The 13,596-nt window shown below is 36.8% G+C and overlaps 1 protein-coding gene across 1 annotated transcript in view; it reads left to right on the top strand.

Moving 5' to 3' along the window:
* The window catches only part of ENPP1 (ectonucleotide pyrophosphatase/phosphodiesterase 1), a 309,412-nt gene that overhangs the window by 78,594 nt on the left and 217,222 nt on the right, over window positions 1-13,596 (top strand). The window contains 1 exon segment of the mRNA XM_053710676.1: window positions 8,942-9,014. Within this exon segment, the coding sequence (XP_053566651.1) occupies window positions 8,942-9,014 (73 nt within the window).

The raw sequence follows: 13,596 nt of genomic DNA, 5'->3' as shown, positions 1-13,596 counted from the left end.
AATTTAGGGAAAAAGAAACGCGAAGTTGCTGAGCTAGATATAGAAGTATAAATTTGAAGAAGGATTGGAGCATGGTCTGAGAGGAAAATAGGATGTATCTCGGCTTTAGTTTTTAGTTTGGCTATTTTATCGTCTGCTAAAAATAAATCAATTCTCGAAAGTGTTTTATGAACTTTAGACAAGCACGTGTAACCTCGAGTATCAGGATTTTGTTTTCTCCATATATATGTTAAAGCTAAATTTTGAAATATTCTTTTAAACATTTTAGTTTCTAAAGCATCCTTTTTAGTTTTAATTAGGATATAATTTTTCCTGTGCCTGTCTAAAGGGTACTGCGGAGCCATATTAAAATCTCCACCCATTATTAAGTATCCCTCCATACATTGCATTGTCCTCAACTGGACAGAATCATTGTCATTTTAAACAACTTTCCAATTTACTTTTATCACCAATTTTGCTTTGTTTTCTTGGTATTCTTAGTTGAAAGCTAAACCTAAAAGGTTCATATGCTAATTTCTTAGACTTTAAAGGTCACCTCTAATCTGAATGTATTTTGACAGTTTTTCACCACTAGAGGGCGTTAGTTCATGTGTTTCATATAGATAGCATTGAGCTCACGCACGGGAAGTTACCTAGGAGTGAGCACTGACTGGTTAAAATGCAAGTCTGTCAAAAGAACTGAAATAAGGGGGCAGTTTGCAGAGGCTTAGATACATGGTAATTACAGAGGTAAAACGTGTATTATTATAAGTGTGTTGGTTATACAAAACTGGGGAATGGGTAATAAAGGGATTATCGATCTTTTTAAACAACAAAAATTCTGGTGTTGACTGTCCCTTTAAAGGGACATGAAACCCAACATTTTTCTTTAATGATAAACCCCAAGGCAGAACATGCTCTGATCTGAGATGTAATCACAGAAAAAGTAGCATGTCTGCAGAAAGAATGGGACATATGAGGGAACCGTTAGCACTCACTTTGCAACACTGCTCCACAACAGGCTGTTCTCTTTAAACAGTACTTTGCTCTGGCTGCATTGTGTACATTTTCCTTAACAAAGTGCAGCCACAGCAAAGTACTGTTTGAAGAGAACAGTCAAATACGGGGTAGCACTGCAAAGCAAGAGCGCATTGATTGATTACTGCCTCTTTTTAACTGCTCCAATATAATATATAAACTTAAAAATTAGCTTTTCTACAGTTAAATCAGTATATTGAATTTGAGCTGGTGCTTTAGTATAGCTGCCTAATTTAAAATTGTATTTAATTTCAAAATGACCTGCAGAAATAGTTTGACTAAAAAAATATCACAGAAAGGGAAAAAAAGTTCTGCCTCTGGTATGATAAAGATTGAAAATCCAATTTTAAAAAACTTTACAATTTACTTCTATTATCTAATTTGATTTATTCTCTTAGTATCCTTTGTTGAAGAAGCAGCAATGCACTACTGGGAGCAAGCTGATTACATTGGGTGATCCAATAGCATGAAGCATACATGTGCAGCCACCTATTATCAACTCCTGAGTCTACCTAGGTATCCCTTTCAACACAGGATATCAAGAGAACAAAACAAATTAGACGATCGAAGTAAATTGTAAAGTTGTTTAATATCACATGCTCTATCTGAATCATGATTTTTTTTTTAGTTTCATGTCCCTTTAACATTTCTCTAGAATCTGTTGGAGATGTGCATTCAACTTTGGGCAAATTTATGCTGATTTGTTGGATGAAGACTGCTTCTACAAAACTATTAGTTTGTGCCATCCAGTGCACATCTCTAGAAGCTGTAATTATGCAGTGTGGTAGAATTGTAAAAACATTGTTCTGGCTTATAGTGCAGTTGCCACTGAGCTCTAGTTTGATTCATATTTGTTCTGTTTAGGGTTTCAGTTGCCTTCGATACAGATAAGAAGAAATAACTTGCAGGACAAGTTTATGCTATAATACATGGACTTTTTCACCTAGAACTGCTATAGATTGTTTTTGAGTGATGTTAATGCACATTGGGCAAGATTACATATGCAGCATCACGCACAAAAGCCAGCAAAATCCTACAAGCCATAGATTCTTTGCTGTCCTAAAAGAGCCCAGGTCCAGATGGCTTCTCGAACCTATACTATAAAACTTATAAGCAAATCCTAGCCCCACACTTAGCTAAGGCTTTTCAGGAGATAGACGAGAACGGGTTCTTCTCACAAGATATGCTCTCTGAACACATAACTTATACACAAAAGAGGCAATCCTCCAACAGACCCGGGAAACTACTGTCCCATCTCATTAATAAATACTGATGCAAAGATCTTCGCCAAACTTTTGGCGAATAGAATAAATACATTTCTTCCTCAGCTTATTCATGTAGACCAAGCCAGTTTTGTTCCGCGTCGGGAGCCCAGAGACAACACGGTAAGGACTTTGCACCTAATTGACCATGCTACAACTATAGGGCTAGAAACAGTCCTGGTCTCTACCGACATGGAGAAAGCCTTCAATAGGATCAACTGGTCATACCTCCAATCAGCAATGAGAGGGTTCGGAATTGGATCACAAATGATTAAAAGAGTGTTCAATCTGATCTTGGCCATGGGCCCTCGGTATAAAGTTAACAGTACTCATTCCGATCCGCTTCCTATAAACGGCACACGTCAGGGATGCCCACTTTCTCCCCTTTTGTTTGCCTTGGTAATGGAACAATTGGCAGGACACATAAGGTTGAATCAGGATATTAAAGGGATCAAAATAGGACCCAATGACTACAAAATTAGTTTGTACACAGATGATGCCCTGTTGACCTTAAAGGACCCTGTTAAATCTATCCCAGCCTTCTTGAAGGGGTTTCACAGATTCTGCAAATAATCACATTTTTATATCAACAACCAAAAATCAAACATCTTAAACATAAATATGAATCCCCATTCACACCTGAGACCTTGTAACATTAACAAGTCGCATGGCACTGGGGAGGGAAAATGGCTAATTGGGCCCAATTTGGACATTTCCACTTAGGGGTTTACTCACTTGTTGCCAATGGTTTAGACATTAATGACTGTGTGTTGAGTTATTTTGAGGGGACAGCAAATTTACACTGTTATACAGCCTGTGCACTCACTACTTTACATTGTAGCAAAGTGTAATTTCTTCAGTGTTGTCACATGAAAAGATATAATAAAATTTGAGGGGTGTACTCACTTTTGTGAGATACTGTATATATCAATATATCAACCAAAAAATATACACCAACAACTGTTTAGAATTAATAAACATTTATACCATCTCACAGCACTATCTAGGGTTAATAGTAATTATGCAACTTCACAGAAAAAGTATAGTGATAATAAACATGCTACAAGGACGTATAACCACTGAATTAATTGATATATCAGCAGATATATCTCTAGCCCATGATACTTATGACTATTAAAAAGAACAATAAAATATATTAAGATTTATAAAGTCCTCAAGCCTATTATTAGCCATCATGATGAGGTACAAAAGACATGGTAATGGGTCATGCCGTGACCGCTATAAAATGCAGTGTCAGAGATAACATAGCCAAATAACAAGAAGATATAAATAACTAGGAACCCTATCCTGAAGTTGAAATGCAGTCACTGCCCTCAACCAATACCACATACCACTTTCTGTTTCGGCAATGTTTGATTGTAAAAACTATCCTGCGGTTTCAAAGGGCATTCACAGTAAGTCACTACCATGCAGACTGGTCAACAAAGGTCTTCAATGGATCGTCGCTGTCCTTAAATGTAGCAGCTGACAATTGTGTGGTCCACTGAGTTAGCCTCCCTCTGACTGCATAAGTCATCAATAGCTTGCCCTAAAGGTCCAGCCACATGCCCCCCAGATCGAGCAGTGGCATGGAGCCAGAAGGAGCTTCTAGCCTGCAAGGATTCAGTAAGATGCCTCCACCACTCCCAGTGTCCTTTGTCTATTCAAAATTTAGAGAACTGCTGTTGTTGTTCTCCCCATGCTCTCCAGTTAAGCTGCCATCTTTGGCCATAGCCCGGACACGCCCCCAACAATCTGTTTTTTATTTAACAGGTGTCCTTGGTTCTGTGTTACTTTGTATCTCTTTTCTATGGTCCTCAAATTTTTATGAGAATGAATATGTTTAATAAGACACTGTTTTAGTTTTTTTGTTATAGTTTTACCCTATTCTTAGTCTCTTTCATGATGTTACACCCTGCAGACCGGTGGGCTCTAGGATTTCTAGAAGGAGTTGTAGGAGGTAATTGTAATATTGTTGTTAAAGGGATATTAAAAAGTAAATAAAAAAAGACATAATGATTAATTCAAAGAAAAGGTTTACCTTGAGAATAATGTGTGTACATTTTTTTTCTTACAATTCTATTACACCTAGATTACAAGTTTTGCGTCATAGAGGGTGCGAAACGAACGCAACAAAAGTTGCGTTATTTCACCCTCCTTAGCGATGCCATTACAAATTTTTAATAAAACGCCTTGTAAGTGCAATATGGTTGCGATGAGCTCCATACCGCACAAAATCCAAGGGCTGCTTTGACATGCTCATGCACACTTTCCCCCAGACATCAATGGGAAGAGAGTGTTAGTTTTTTTTCTAACACCTGAAGTGCAGAATGGCGATCACTGTATCGCAACCCCATTGATGTCTATGGGGAAAAAAAGTTAAGTTTAAACCTAACATAAACCCCACGTCTAAACACCCCTAATCTGCTGCACCCGACATCGCCGACACCTACATAAACGTATTAACCCCTTATCTGCCGCTCCCAACATCGCTGCCACCTAAATAAAGTTATTAACCCCTATTCCGCTGCTCTCCGACATCGCCACCGCTATAATAAAGTTATTAACCCCTATTCCCCCGCACCCCAACATCGCCCACACTGTAATAAAGATATTAACCCCTATTCCGCCGCCCCCCGACATCATCACCACTAAATAAAGTTATTAACCCCTAAACCTCTGGTCTCCCACATCACCGCAACTAAATCAACCTATTAACCCCTAAACTGCCAGCCCCCCACATCGCAAAAAACTAAATTAAACTATTACCCCTAAACCTAGCAACCCCCTAGCTTTAAATTAAAATTACAAGATCCTTATCTTAAAATAAATAAAAACTTACCCGGGAAATTAAAAAACCTAAATTTAAACTATATATTAAACTAACATTACTATTATACTAAAATTAAAATAATTATAAATCAAGTAAATTAAATTACACATTAGAAAAACCTAACACTACTAAAAAAATTAAATCTGCAATTACAAAAAATAAAAAAACACTAAATTACGAAAAATAACAAACAAAATGATGCAAAATAAAAACAATTACACCTAATCTAATAGCCCTATAAAAAAGACCCCCAAAAATAAAAAAACCCCTAGCCTACAATAAACTAACAATAGCCCTTAAAAGGACCTTTTGTAGGGCATTACCCTAAAGAAATCAGCTCTTTTGCCTGGAAAAAAATACAAAGACCCCCCAACAGTAAAACACACCACCCAACCAACCCCCCAAAATAAAAAACCTAACTCTTTTTTATTGCCCTGAAAAGGGCATTTAGCTCTTAGGAACGCCCAAACCCTAATCTAAAAAAAAGAAAACACCCCAAAAAAGTTTAAAAAAACCTAACACTAACCCCGACGATCCACTTACAGTTTTTGAAAATCGGACATCTAGGCGGCGAGGTCTTCATCCAGGCGGTGAGGTCTTCATCCATCCAGGCGGCGTCTTCTCTCTTCTTCATCCAGGCGGCATCTTTTATCTTCATCCTGGCGGCGCGCAGCAGGTCCAACCTTGAAGACATCGGGCGCGTAGCGTCCTCTTCATACGGTGGCCACCGCACACTGAATCTTCAATGCAAGGCAGCAATTTCAAAATGGCATCCCTTGCATTCCTATTGGCTGATTTGATTTTTGAAATTCAAATCAGCCAATAGGATGAGAGCTACTGAAATTCTATTGGCTATTCAAACATGCTGCCATCGCTGCACTACTTCCTTCCTTCGCTGCTCTAGGTCACTGATGGCATCAGAACGAGGGTCCTATTGGAGCCTATGGAAGCACGCTCTCGTGAGCGCAATTTGATATATAGCGCTCCACTTGTAATCTGGCCCTTTGTGTTTACCACCTCAGTTGGAAGTTTATTCCATGAATCCACCACCCTTTCTGTAAAAAAATGTGTTCTCATATTTTTCCTGAATCTGCTACCCTCTAACGTAAGATTGTGATCCTTTTGTTTGGCATTTATTTTTTGGGATGAATATTTTCAGCTTCCACATTATTAAGTCCCTTGATAGTTTTGAAGGTTTCTATCATGTCACCTCTTTCTCTTCTCTCCTCTAAACTATACATATTTAGGTCATAGAGTCTTTCTTTGTACTTTTTATATTTTAGACCATGTACCATTTTTAGTAGCCCTCCTTTCTAGTTTATTTATATCCTGAAAATATGTTCTCGAGAACTGTACACAATATTCCAGATTTGGCCTAACTAATGATCTGTAAAGTGGCATAAGAACCTTCCTATTTCTACTACTAATACCTCTCCCAATGCAACCAAGTATTCAACTGGTCTTACTGGCTGCACTGCTGCATTGTGTACCAAATTTTAAATCATCTGAAATAATAATTCCCAAGCCTGCGGTTGCCATAGAAATCAATGGGAGTCTGAAAACACAGAAAGCTTATGTTCGATGCTGCAAGAGAACAAAGTATATTACATAATAAAAGTAAATTAGAAGCTCTATTAAAATTGTATACCCTTTCTAAATTAAACAATTTTATTGCTCCACATTTGGTGCACTAGTAGATATAGGGTTAAAAATGAAAAATACATTACTACTTATGGATTATGTTACAAATTTGTCTCTCATTACAAGGCAAGGGGGCAATATTATTTCTCCAATTTTTTTGAAAAGTTTTGCCCCAAACTTGTCGCACTAATAGATATAGAGATAAAAATGAAATAAATAAACATAATATAGCTAACTTCCTTTTTATTTTTTGTGAAAATTCTAAGTGTACCATGTTTAAACCATGTAATACAAGTCACACTCTCCACTCCACCAATTTTAACGCAACACTTTTCGCACCAATTATGAAGCAAACTCCTAAACAACCCACACACTAGTGAATTTTTCAACCACTTTTGATTGGAATATGCAAAATCACATGATTTATGACATCAACCAATCTGATTCAAATATACATTTTAAACAAATTGCTCGATACTTGTGTCTTTGATCACTTATCAGAACTTGCAAATGCCATTTGTTACATTGTGTATTATACTTTGAAAGTATGTATATGTGTAATAAGTATTAAAGATAAACATTAATGCTGACATTAGGACACACAGTGTAATATTTTAGACAATGATTTTAACATTTGAATTCATGTTTGATTCAATATAATCTTAAGCTGATAGCTCAAAGGGATAGCCCACCTAACATTAAACTGTCATGATTCAGATACAGCAGAAATTAAAATCACCTCTTTACTGTCATGCTTTTTTCAGTGTATTTCTTCCTTCTCTTGAATTTCTTTTTCAGTAAGAAATGTCTTCTTATATGCCAGCCCATTTTATAACACCTGTTATAAAAGGGGTTACACAAGTACAGAGAGAAAACTGGCCCAGCTCTTAAAATATCCATTGATTGCAAATAAATACATACATATTCGCAATTATTCATGCTCAGAATAATAATACATTTACACTATATACATATAGTGTTATAAATTAACACAGAAATATGACAGACAACATTGTTTAGAACAAAAAAGGAACTTAATGACATGTAAATCTGTTTGCAAAATATTTCTGACATAACACACACATATATATATATATAAATATATATATATATATATACACACACAAGTATGTGCAAAGATATATGTACACATTCTAGCATTAATAGTCATTTATAAAAAAAAAAAACATGAGATAAAAGCTTATCATGACTTCTAGAAATACAAATACACATCAATTTATGTGAAAGTATCATATAACAAATAAATATAACTTTCTATGAGATATTGTTTGTTGAGGTATAAATCTATCTATTTCTTGGACATTAACAGATGAAAAATAAAAGATTAGCTTTAGAGAAATGTGCTTGTTCATGGACAGTAATGAAATGGTATAAATAAAGTTGGGAAATATCCGAATAACCGCGTCATCGATGACTGTTAGTTAACAACCGATGCTCCTATGCTCATCGCGCCGTACTTGACACGCGTTTTTTTGTTTTTTTTATAAATAAGGGGATCGTATGTGGATCCGCGTCAGCGATGTCTGGCGAGCTTATTGACACTGGCGAATGCACTGAGATTGACGCTTTGATAAATATGCCCCTTAGCATCTACTCCAAGGCAATACATTTTGTGAATAGGTTTGTTGTGTGGGACAGTGTCAAAAGCTTTGAGGCCTTTCACTTGAATAATTGATTACCATAAGTTTCCTTGTTGAATCTGAAATTAAACCTGAGTTACTCTAAATTTTATATAACCATTTTACTACCTCTTCCAAGTAGTAAAGGTTACAACTGCAATGAAATCTATGCAAAGTAATTGGCAGTGTACTGAAATATATTATTGCTTGGAATATCTTGTTCACACATATAAAGTCTGCTTCCCCTTGCCTAGAATATGATATATCAGACAAAATAAATGAATATATGCTAATGGTATGAATATAATATTTAACAAACCAACTGCAGCTATTTTTGAGATAAGAGTTTACAGCTAAAAAAAGCTTCAAGTAGATTTATGTTTTATTTTATAACTTCAATTACTAGGTTTGTGTTATTCCTGTAAAAACAAAACCCTGCATTAGTGGTGTGTGTACTTACCATTCTCTTACAGAACATGTTTTACATACTTTCTACATGGGTAGATTTCATAATATCTTTAATAGCTCATTTCATTTTTTTTTATTAGGTAATCTGTGTATGCTTGTTAACTGCAATCCTTGGATGTATATTTGGACTTAAGCCAAGTTGTTCTAGGGAAGGTAAGTCACGGTAACTATACCAATATCATATTTCATATTTCCTGAGAAAACAAAATGCTTAGCGACTGCAATTGACACATGCACCATATCACCTACTGAGCTTACTCATAATATTTGCTTTTGATCTGTGGTTGTTTCATTTTGTTATGGTGAGTTTACTTCTAAAAACAGTCTGTACACCTGTATCAATGTGTACACTTAAAAGAGACATGAAACCCAAATTTTTCTTTCATGACTCAGATAGCCACCAGTCAGCAAGTGCTACCCAGGTGCAGAAAAAAAGATACCAAGAGAATGAAGAAAATTTCATAATAAGAGTAAAGTAGAAAGTAGCTTAAAAGTGCATGCTCTATCTGAATCATGAAAGAAAAAATGTTTCATATCCCTTTGAATAAGCCAAGGCAAAATAATTACTGATTCTCTGAGATATAAATTTTCTTTTTAATGAGTCAGCATGGGATAGGGGCACAATATTAATTAACCTACCTAATGTTGTTGCAAACTCCTCACTGAAGAAAAAAAAATACCATGCCTCCCTACATTTTTGGTTGAGTATCCAGGACTCATGAGAATGAGGGGGCTATCTCTGGGATGGATAGTCAGTGGGTGGGGCTAAGGGAAATGCTGATCAGGAGATATGGCTGTCTCTGAGGCACAGCAGCACAAAGATCAGAATTAGGGACTGTCCCTCTGAAATCTGGATAGTTGGGAGGTCCCAAATACTGCTTGGCCGCTTTTACACTGTGAGAATGGTATCATGTAGCAAACATGCAATTGCCTATCTATTCAGGCTTGTGCACAGAGCATATGCACCAATCAGAGGCTTGTGCTCCTAGGCTAGGTCTGGACAACTCCAGTCCTAAAGCACCATTAATAATCCTGGTTTTAATTTTCTCCCTGCAAAGAAACACACAGCACAAGTTTTGATGCTTTTTTTTTTTTTACTACAGAGAGAATGTTAAAACCAGGACTGTTGGTGGTGGTTTAGGACTGGAGTTGGCCACCCCTGTTTAGGCTATCATCCTGAGTATTTAAAATGTACTGATATCAGAGTAAAGAAAAAAAAAGTAGCCTTTTGAAAGAAATTATTGTAAACTTGTTAGCAAAGATTCATAGTTTGTGCTGAATGCCCCTTCAAACTAGAACTACTGTGAAGCTCTTAATAGTAAAATAATTCTCTGTTCCTGCAAATCACACTAAAGCAGGAGTTTCATAACAAAATTGGCCCAAGTTTACATCCAAAATTGTTTAATAAAATATCAATAGTTAAAGGGATACTAAACCCATATATTTTCTTTCATGATTCAGATAGAGCATGCAATTTTAAACAACTTTCTCATTTACTCCTATTAATTTTTCATCGTTCTCTTCCTATCTTTATTTAAAAAGTAGTAATGTAAGCTTAGGAGCCGGTTCATTTTAGATTCAGCACCCTGGATAGCGCTTGCTCATTGGTCGCTACATTTAGGCACCAATAAGCAAGAATAATCCAGGTTCTGGACCAAAAATGGTCCAGCTCCTAAGCTTTACATTCCTGCTTTTTAAATAAAGATAACAAGAGAAAATGAGAAAAATGTAGGTTTATTATCCCTTTAAAGGGACAGTATACTGTAAAATAGTTTTTCCCTTAATGTGTTTACAATTGCTTTTTTTACCAACTGCAGAGTAAAAAATGTATGAAAATTAGCTTTTTAAGGTTTATTTCTGTATATTAAAGCTATGATTTTGTGTTTTGAAGCCACAACCTAATAAAATGGGTTGAGCTTGTAGGTATAATCAGATCTCATTACTGTATCACATTGTGCACATATACCTGCTTCTTTATCTTATATCTGTCCTTAAAACAATCACCAATACTTTGAGAGAACAATGGAAAATCAACATTTTATTACCTTATCTCTGCTTTATCACACTGGGAGTGTAATTTCTTCTGCTGGCTGTGTTTACAAAGCTTATCTATAGCTGGTACGCGCGGCCACAAACTTTCAGAATAGGTGGGGATACCACATGCTAAATTAACAATTTCAAATGCCAATATAAGTGTAAAGGAGCTACTTGTAAACAATTTAATACACTCCAGCAGGTAAAGTGGATCATTGGGAACAAATTAAAGGGGAGAAAATTTTTGAGTAAACTGTCCCTTTAAGGTGCAGTAGTATTGCACCCAGGCCTAGTTTGCTATTAATAGTTCTACAATTTTTTTTTGTTTGTTAATACATTTTATACTAACTTTGTACTTTCTTATCACAGACCTTTGATGATATTAAATAAGGAACAAAGACTTATTTATTTTTGCTGATAAGGAAAGCAACTGTATACTAAATTTAGTATGTGTTAAAGAAAATGAATTGCTGCCAGTACTTAGAAAAACCCTGGTAGTTGGGGAGCCATGGCTATAATTTTTATATAAAAAAAACATGCATTGGCAACTAAAAACATTTTATTGGAGATCACTAATTGTCACATCTGTAGATGAGAATGGTTGATTTTGCTAACCACTCTGAGTAATGTAGTTGTGGACCTCAACTGCAGTATTACCATAAATCTTTAAGGAGTATGTTGCTTTAAGAGACAGCAATTGGAATTATTTTCCCTGTTTATTTGGTTACAGGAGAAAAAGAGAGAGTTTATCCTGTTCAGATTATTACTAGTGGTGAAGTGGATGATTAGATTTGTTCTATAGTAATAGAAGTGTCCCTTGTCTTTAATGACAGAGTCAGAGGAGCTTTTGTTTTCTGCAGCTGTGTATGAGCTGCTGCGAGCAGATTCGAATCTGAACACTGTGTGCTGACGTCAGCTAGTGGGGTGTGCTGGAGGCTTGACCAATTACAGGCATCTGGATCACAGTTCCAATTTTGAGGAATAGCAATCTTAAAGTTATAATATTGCAGACACTGCGGTTTTGTTCCTGAATTGCAGCACTCCCTGTAGAGATCTGTCTGGCAGATGATGGTAGAGAATAAGTTCAGAGTGATCCGGAACTCCGGTATGGAGTCAGAGGTAGGAGCTGATCACAGCATATACAGCGGTTGGCTGATAGTTCCACTCGAGAAATAAGGTTTGGTGCAGGTAGGTTTAAAAGGATCACCTCTATTAAGTATTTGAGTCAAAGTTCTATAAAATAGAGGTATATTGATAGGAATAGGTTTTGAAACTTCTTCCTGGAAAGCACAGAGTGTACTAAACGTGCCTGTGCAACTAGCTAACAAAATTAATTAGCAGATGGTGCTGAATGACGTGAGGATATAAAGGCAGGATTTAAAGGTATACACACCAACAGGACAGAAACCTGACATGTCCCCCCCTCAACAGAGCTGTTCTGGGTCTGTCCGGGTTGGCAAGGTGGAATCGGGCTATCAAGCGACTAGCTGAGAGGTTAGCAGAAGGTTCCCAAGAATCATCCTCAGATGAATAACCCTTTCACCTCACCAAATACTGTAACCTTCCCCGGAAAATCCTTGAATCCAAAATGCGACTAATCTCGTAGATTTCATTTTCAGTCTCAACCGTGACAAAGGGTTCCGTCACAGGGAGTAAGCGGGTAGGAGTATATGGCTTCAGGAGGGACACATGGAACGTAGGATGAATTTGGAATGTGGGTGGCAAATCCAATGTGACTGCATTCTTGTTTACAACCTTAGTGATGCGATATGGACCTAAAAAGAGTTTAGAGAATTTTTTGCAAGGGGTTTTCAACTTCAGATGCTTTGTAGAGAGCCAAACCTCATCACCTATGTTATAGGTGGGTGGTTTTCTCCTTTAGGCGTGTCATAGTATGTCTTATATCTTTCTTGGGCGAGTTTGATGTTTTCAATGACATAGTCATGTATTTCTTTCAAAGAAGTGGTAAAATCATGAACTTGTGGTGAAGAGGTATTTGACTCTGGAAACATCTGGAATAGTGGATGATAACCATAATTGGTGAAAAATGGAGAAGTTTTGATGGAGATGTTCACAGAGTTATAGGCGTATTCTGCCATTGGAGTGTAATCAGCCCATTTATCCTGTTGATAAGAGCAGAAAGACCTGATGTATTGTTCTAGGCATTGATTAACCCTCTCCGTCTGCCCATTCGTCTGGGGGTGGAAGGCTGTGCTGTATTGATGATTGATTTCTAACACCTTGCAGAGTTGTTTCCAAAAATGAGAGGTAAATTGAGTACCTCTGTCTGTTATAATCACAGATGGGAGACCATGTAACCGGACGATGTTTGTTAGAAATAGTTCAGCTGTTTCTGCTGATGTTGGCAGTTTTTTCTATGGAACAAAATGGGCCATCTTGGTAAGAAGATCGACTACCACTAGAATGCAGTTACATCCTTTTGATTTGGGAAGTTCTACTATAAAGTCATTGCCCAGTGTGTGCCAAAGTCTATACGGAATGGGTAGAGGTTTCAGTAACCCATATAGTTGAGCTTTTTTAGGTTTCATGGTCACACATGTGTGACAGGTTGACACGTAGTCTTTAACAGTTTGGCAAAGTCTTGGCCACCAGTAATTTCTGCGTACCAATTCAATCGTTTTATGAAATCCTGGATGACCTACTAATGGTGAGTCATGGTGTTCCTGTAGTACCACCTCCC

Source organism: Bombina bombina, chromosome 4, assembly GCF_027579735.1.
Source record: "Bombina bombina isolate aBomBom1 chromosome 4, aBomBom1.pri, whole genome shotgun sequence".
In the NCBI taxonomy this organism is placed as follows: domain Eukaryota; kingdom Metazoa; phylum Chordata; class Amphibia; order Anura; family Bombinatoridae; genus Bombina; species Bombina bombina.
Note: the sequence above shows the minus strand (reverse complement) of the source record. Positions and strands in the feature narration are given on the sequence as shown.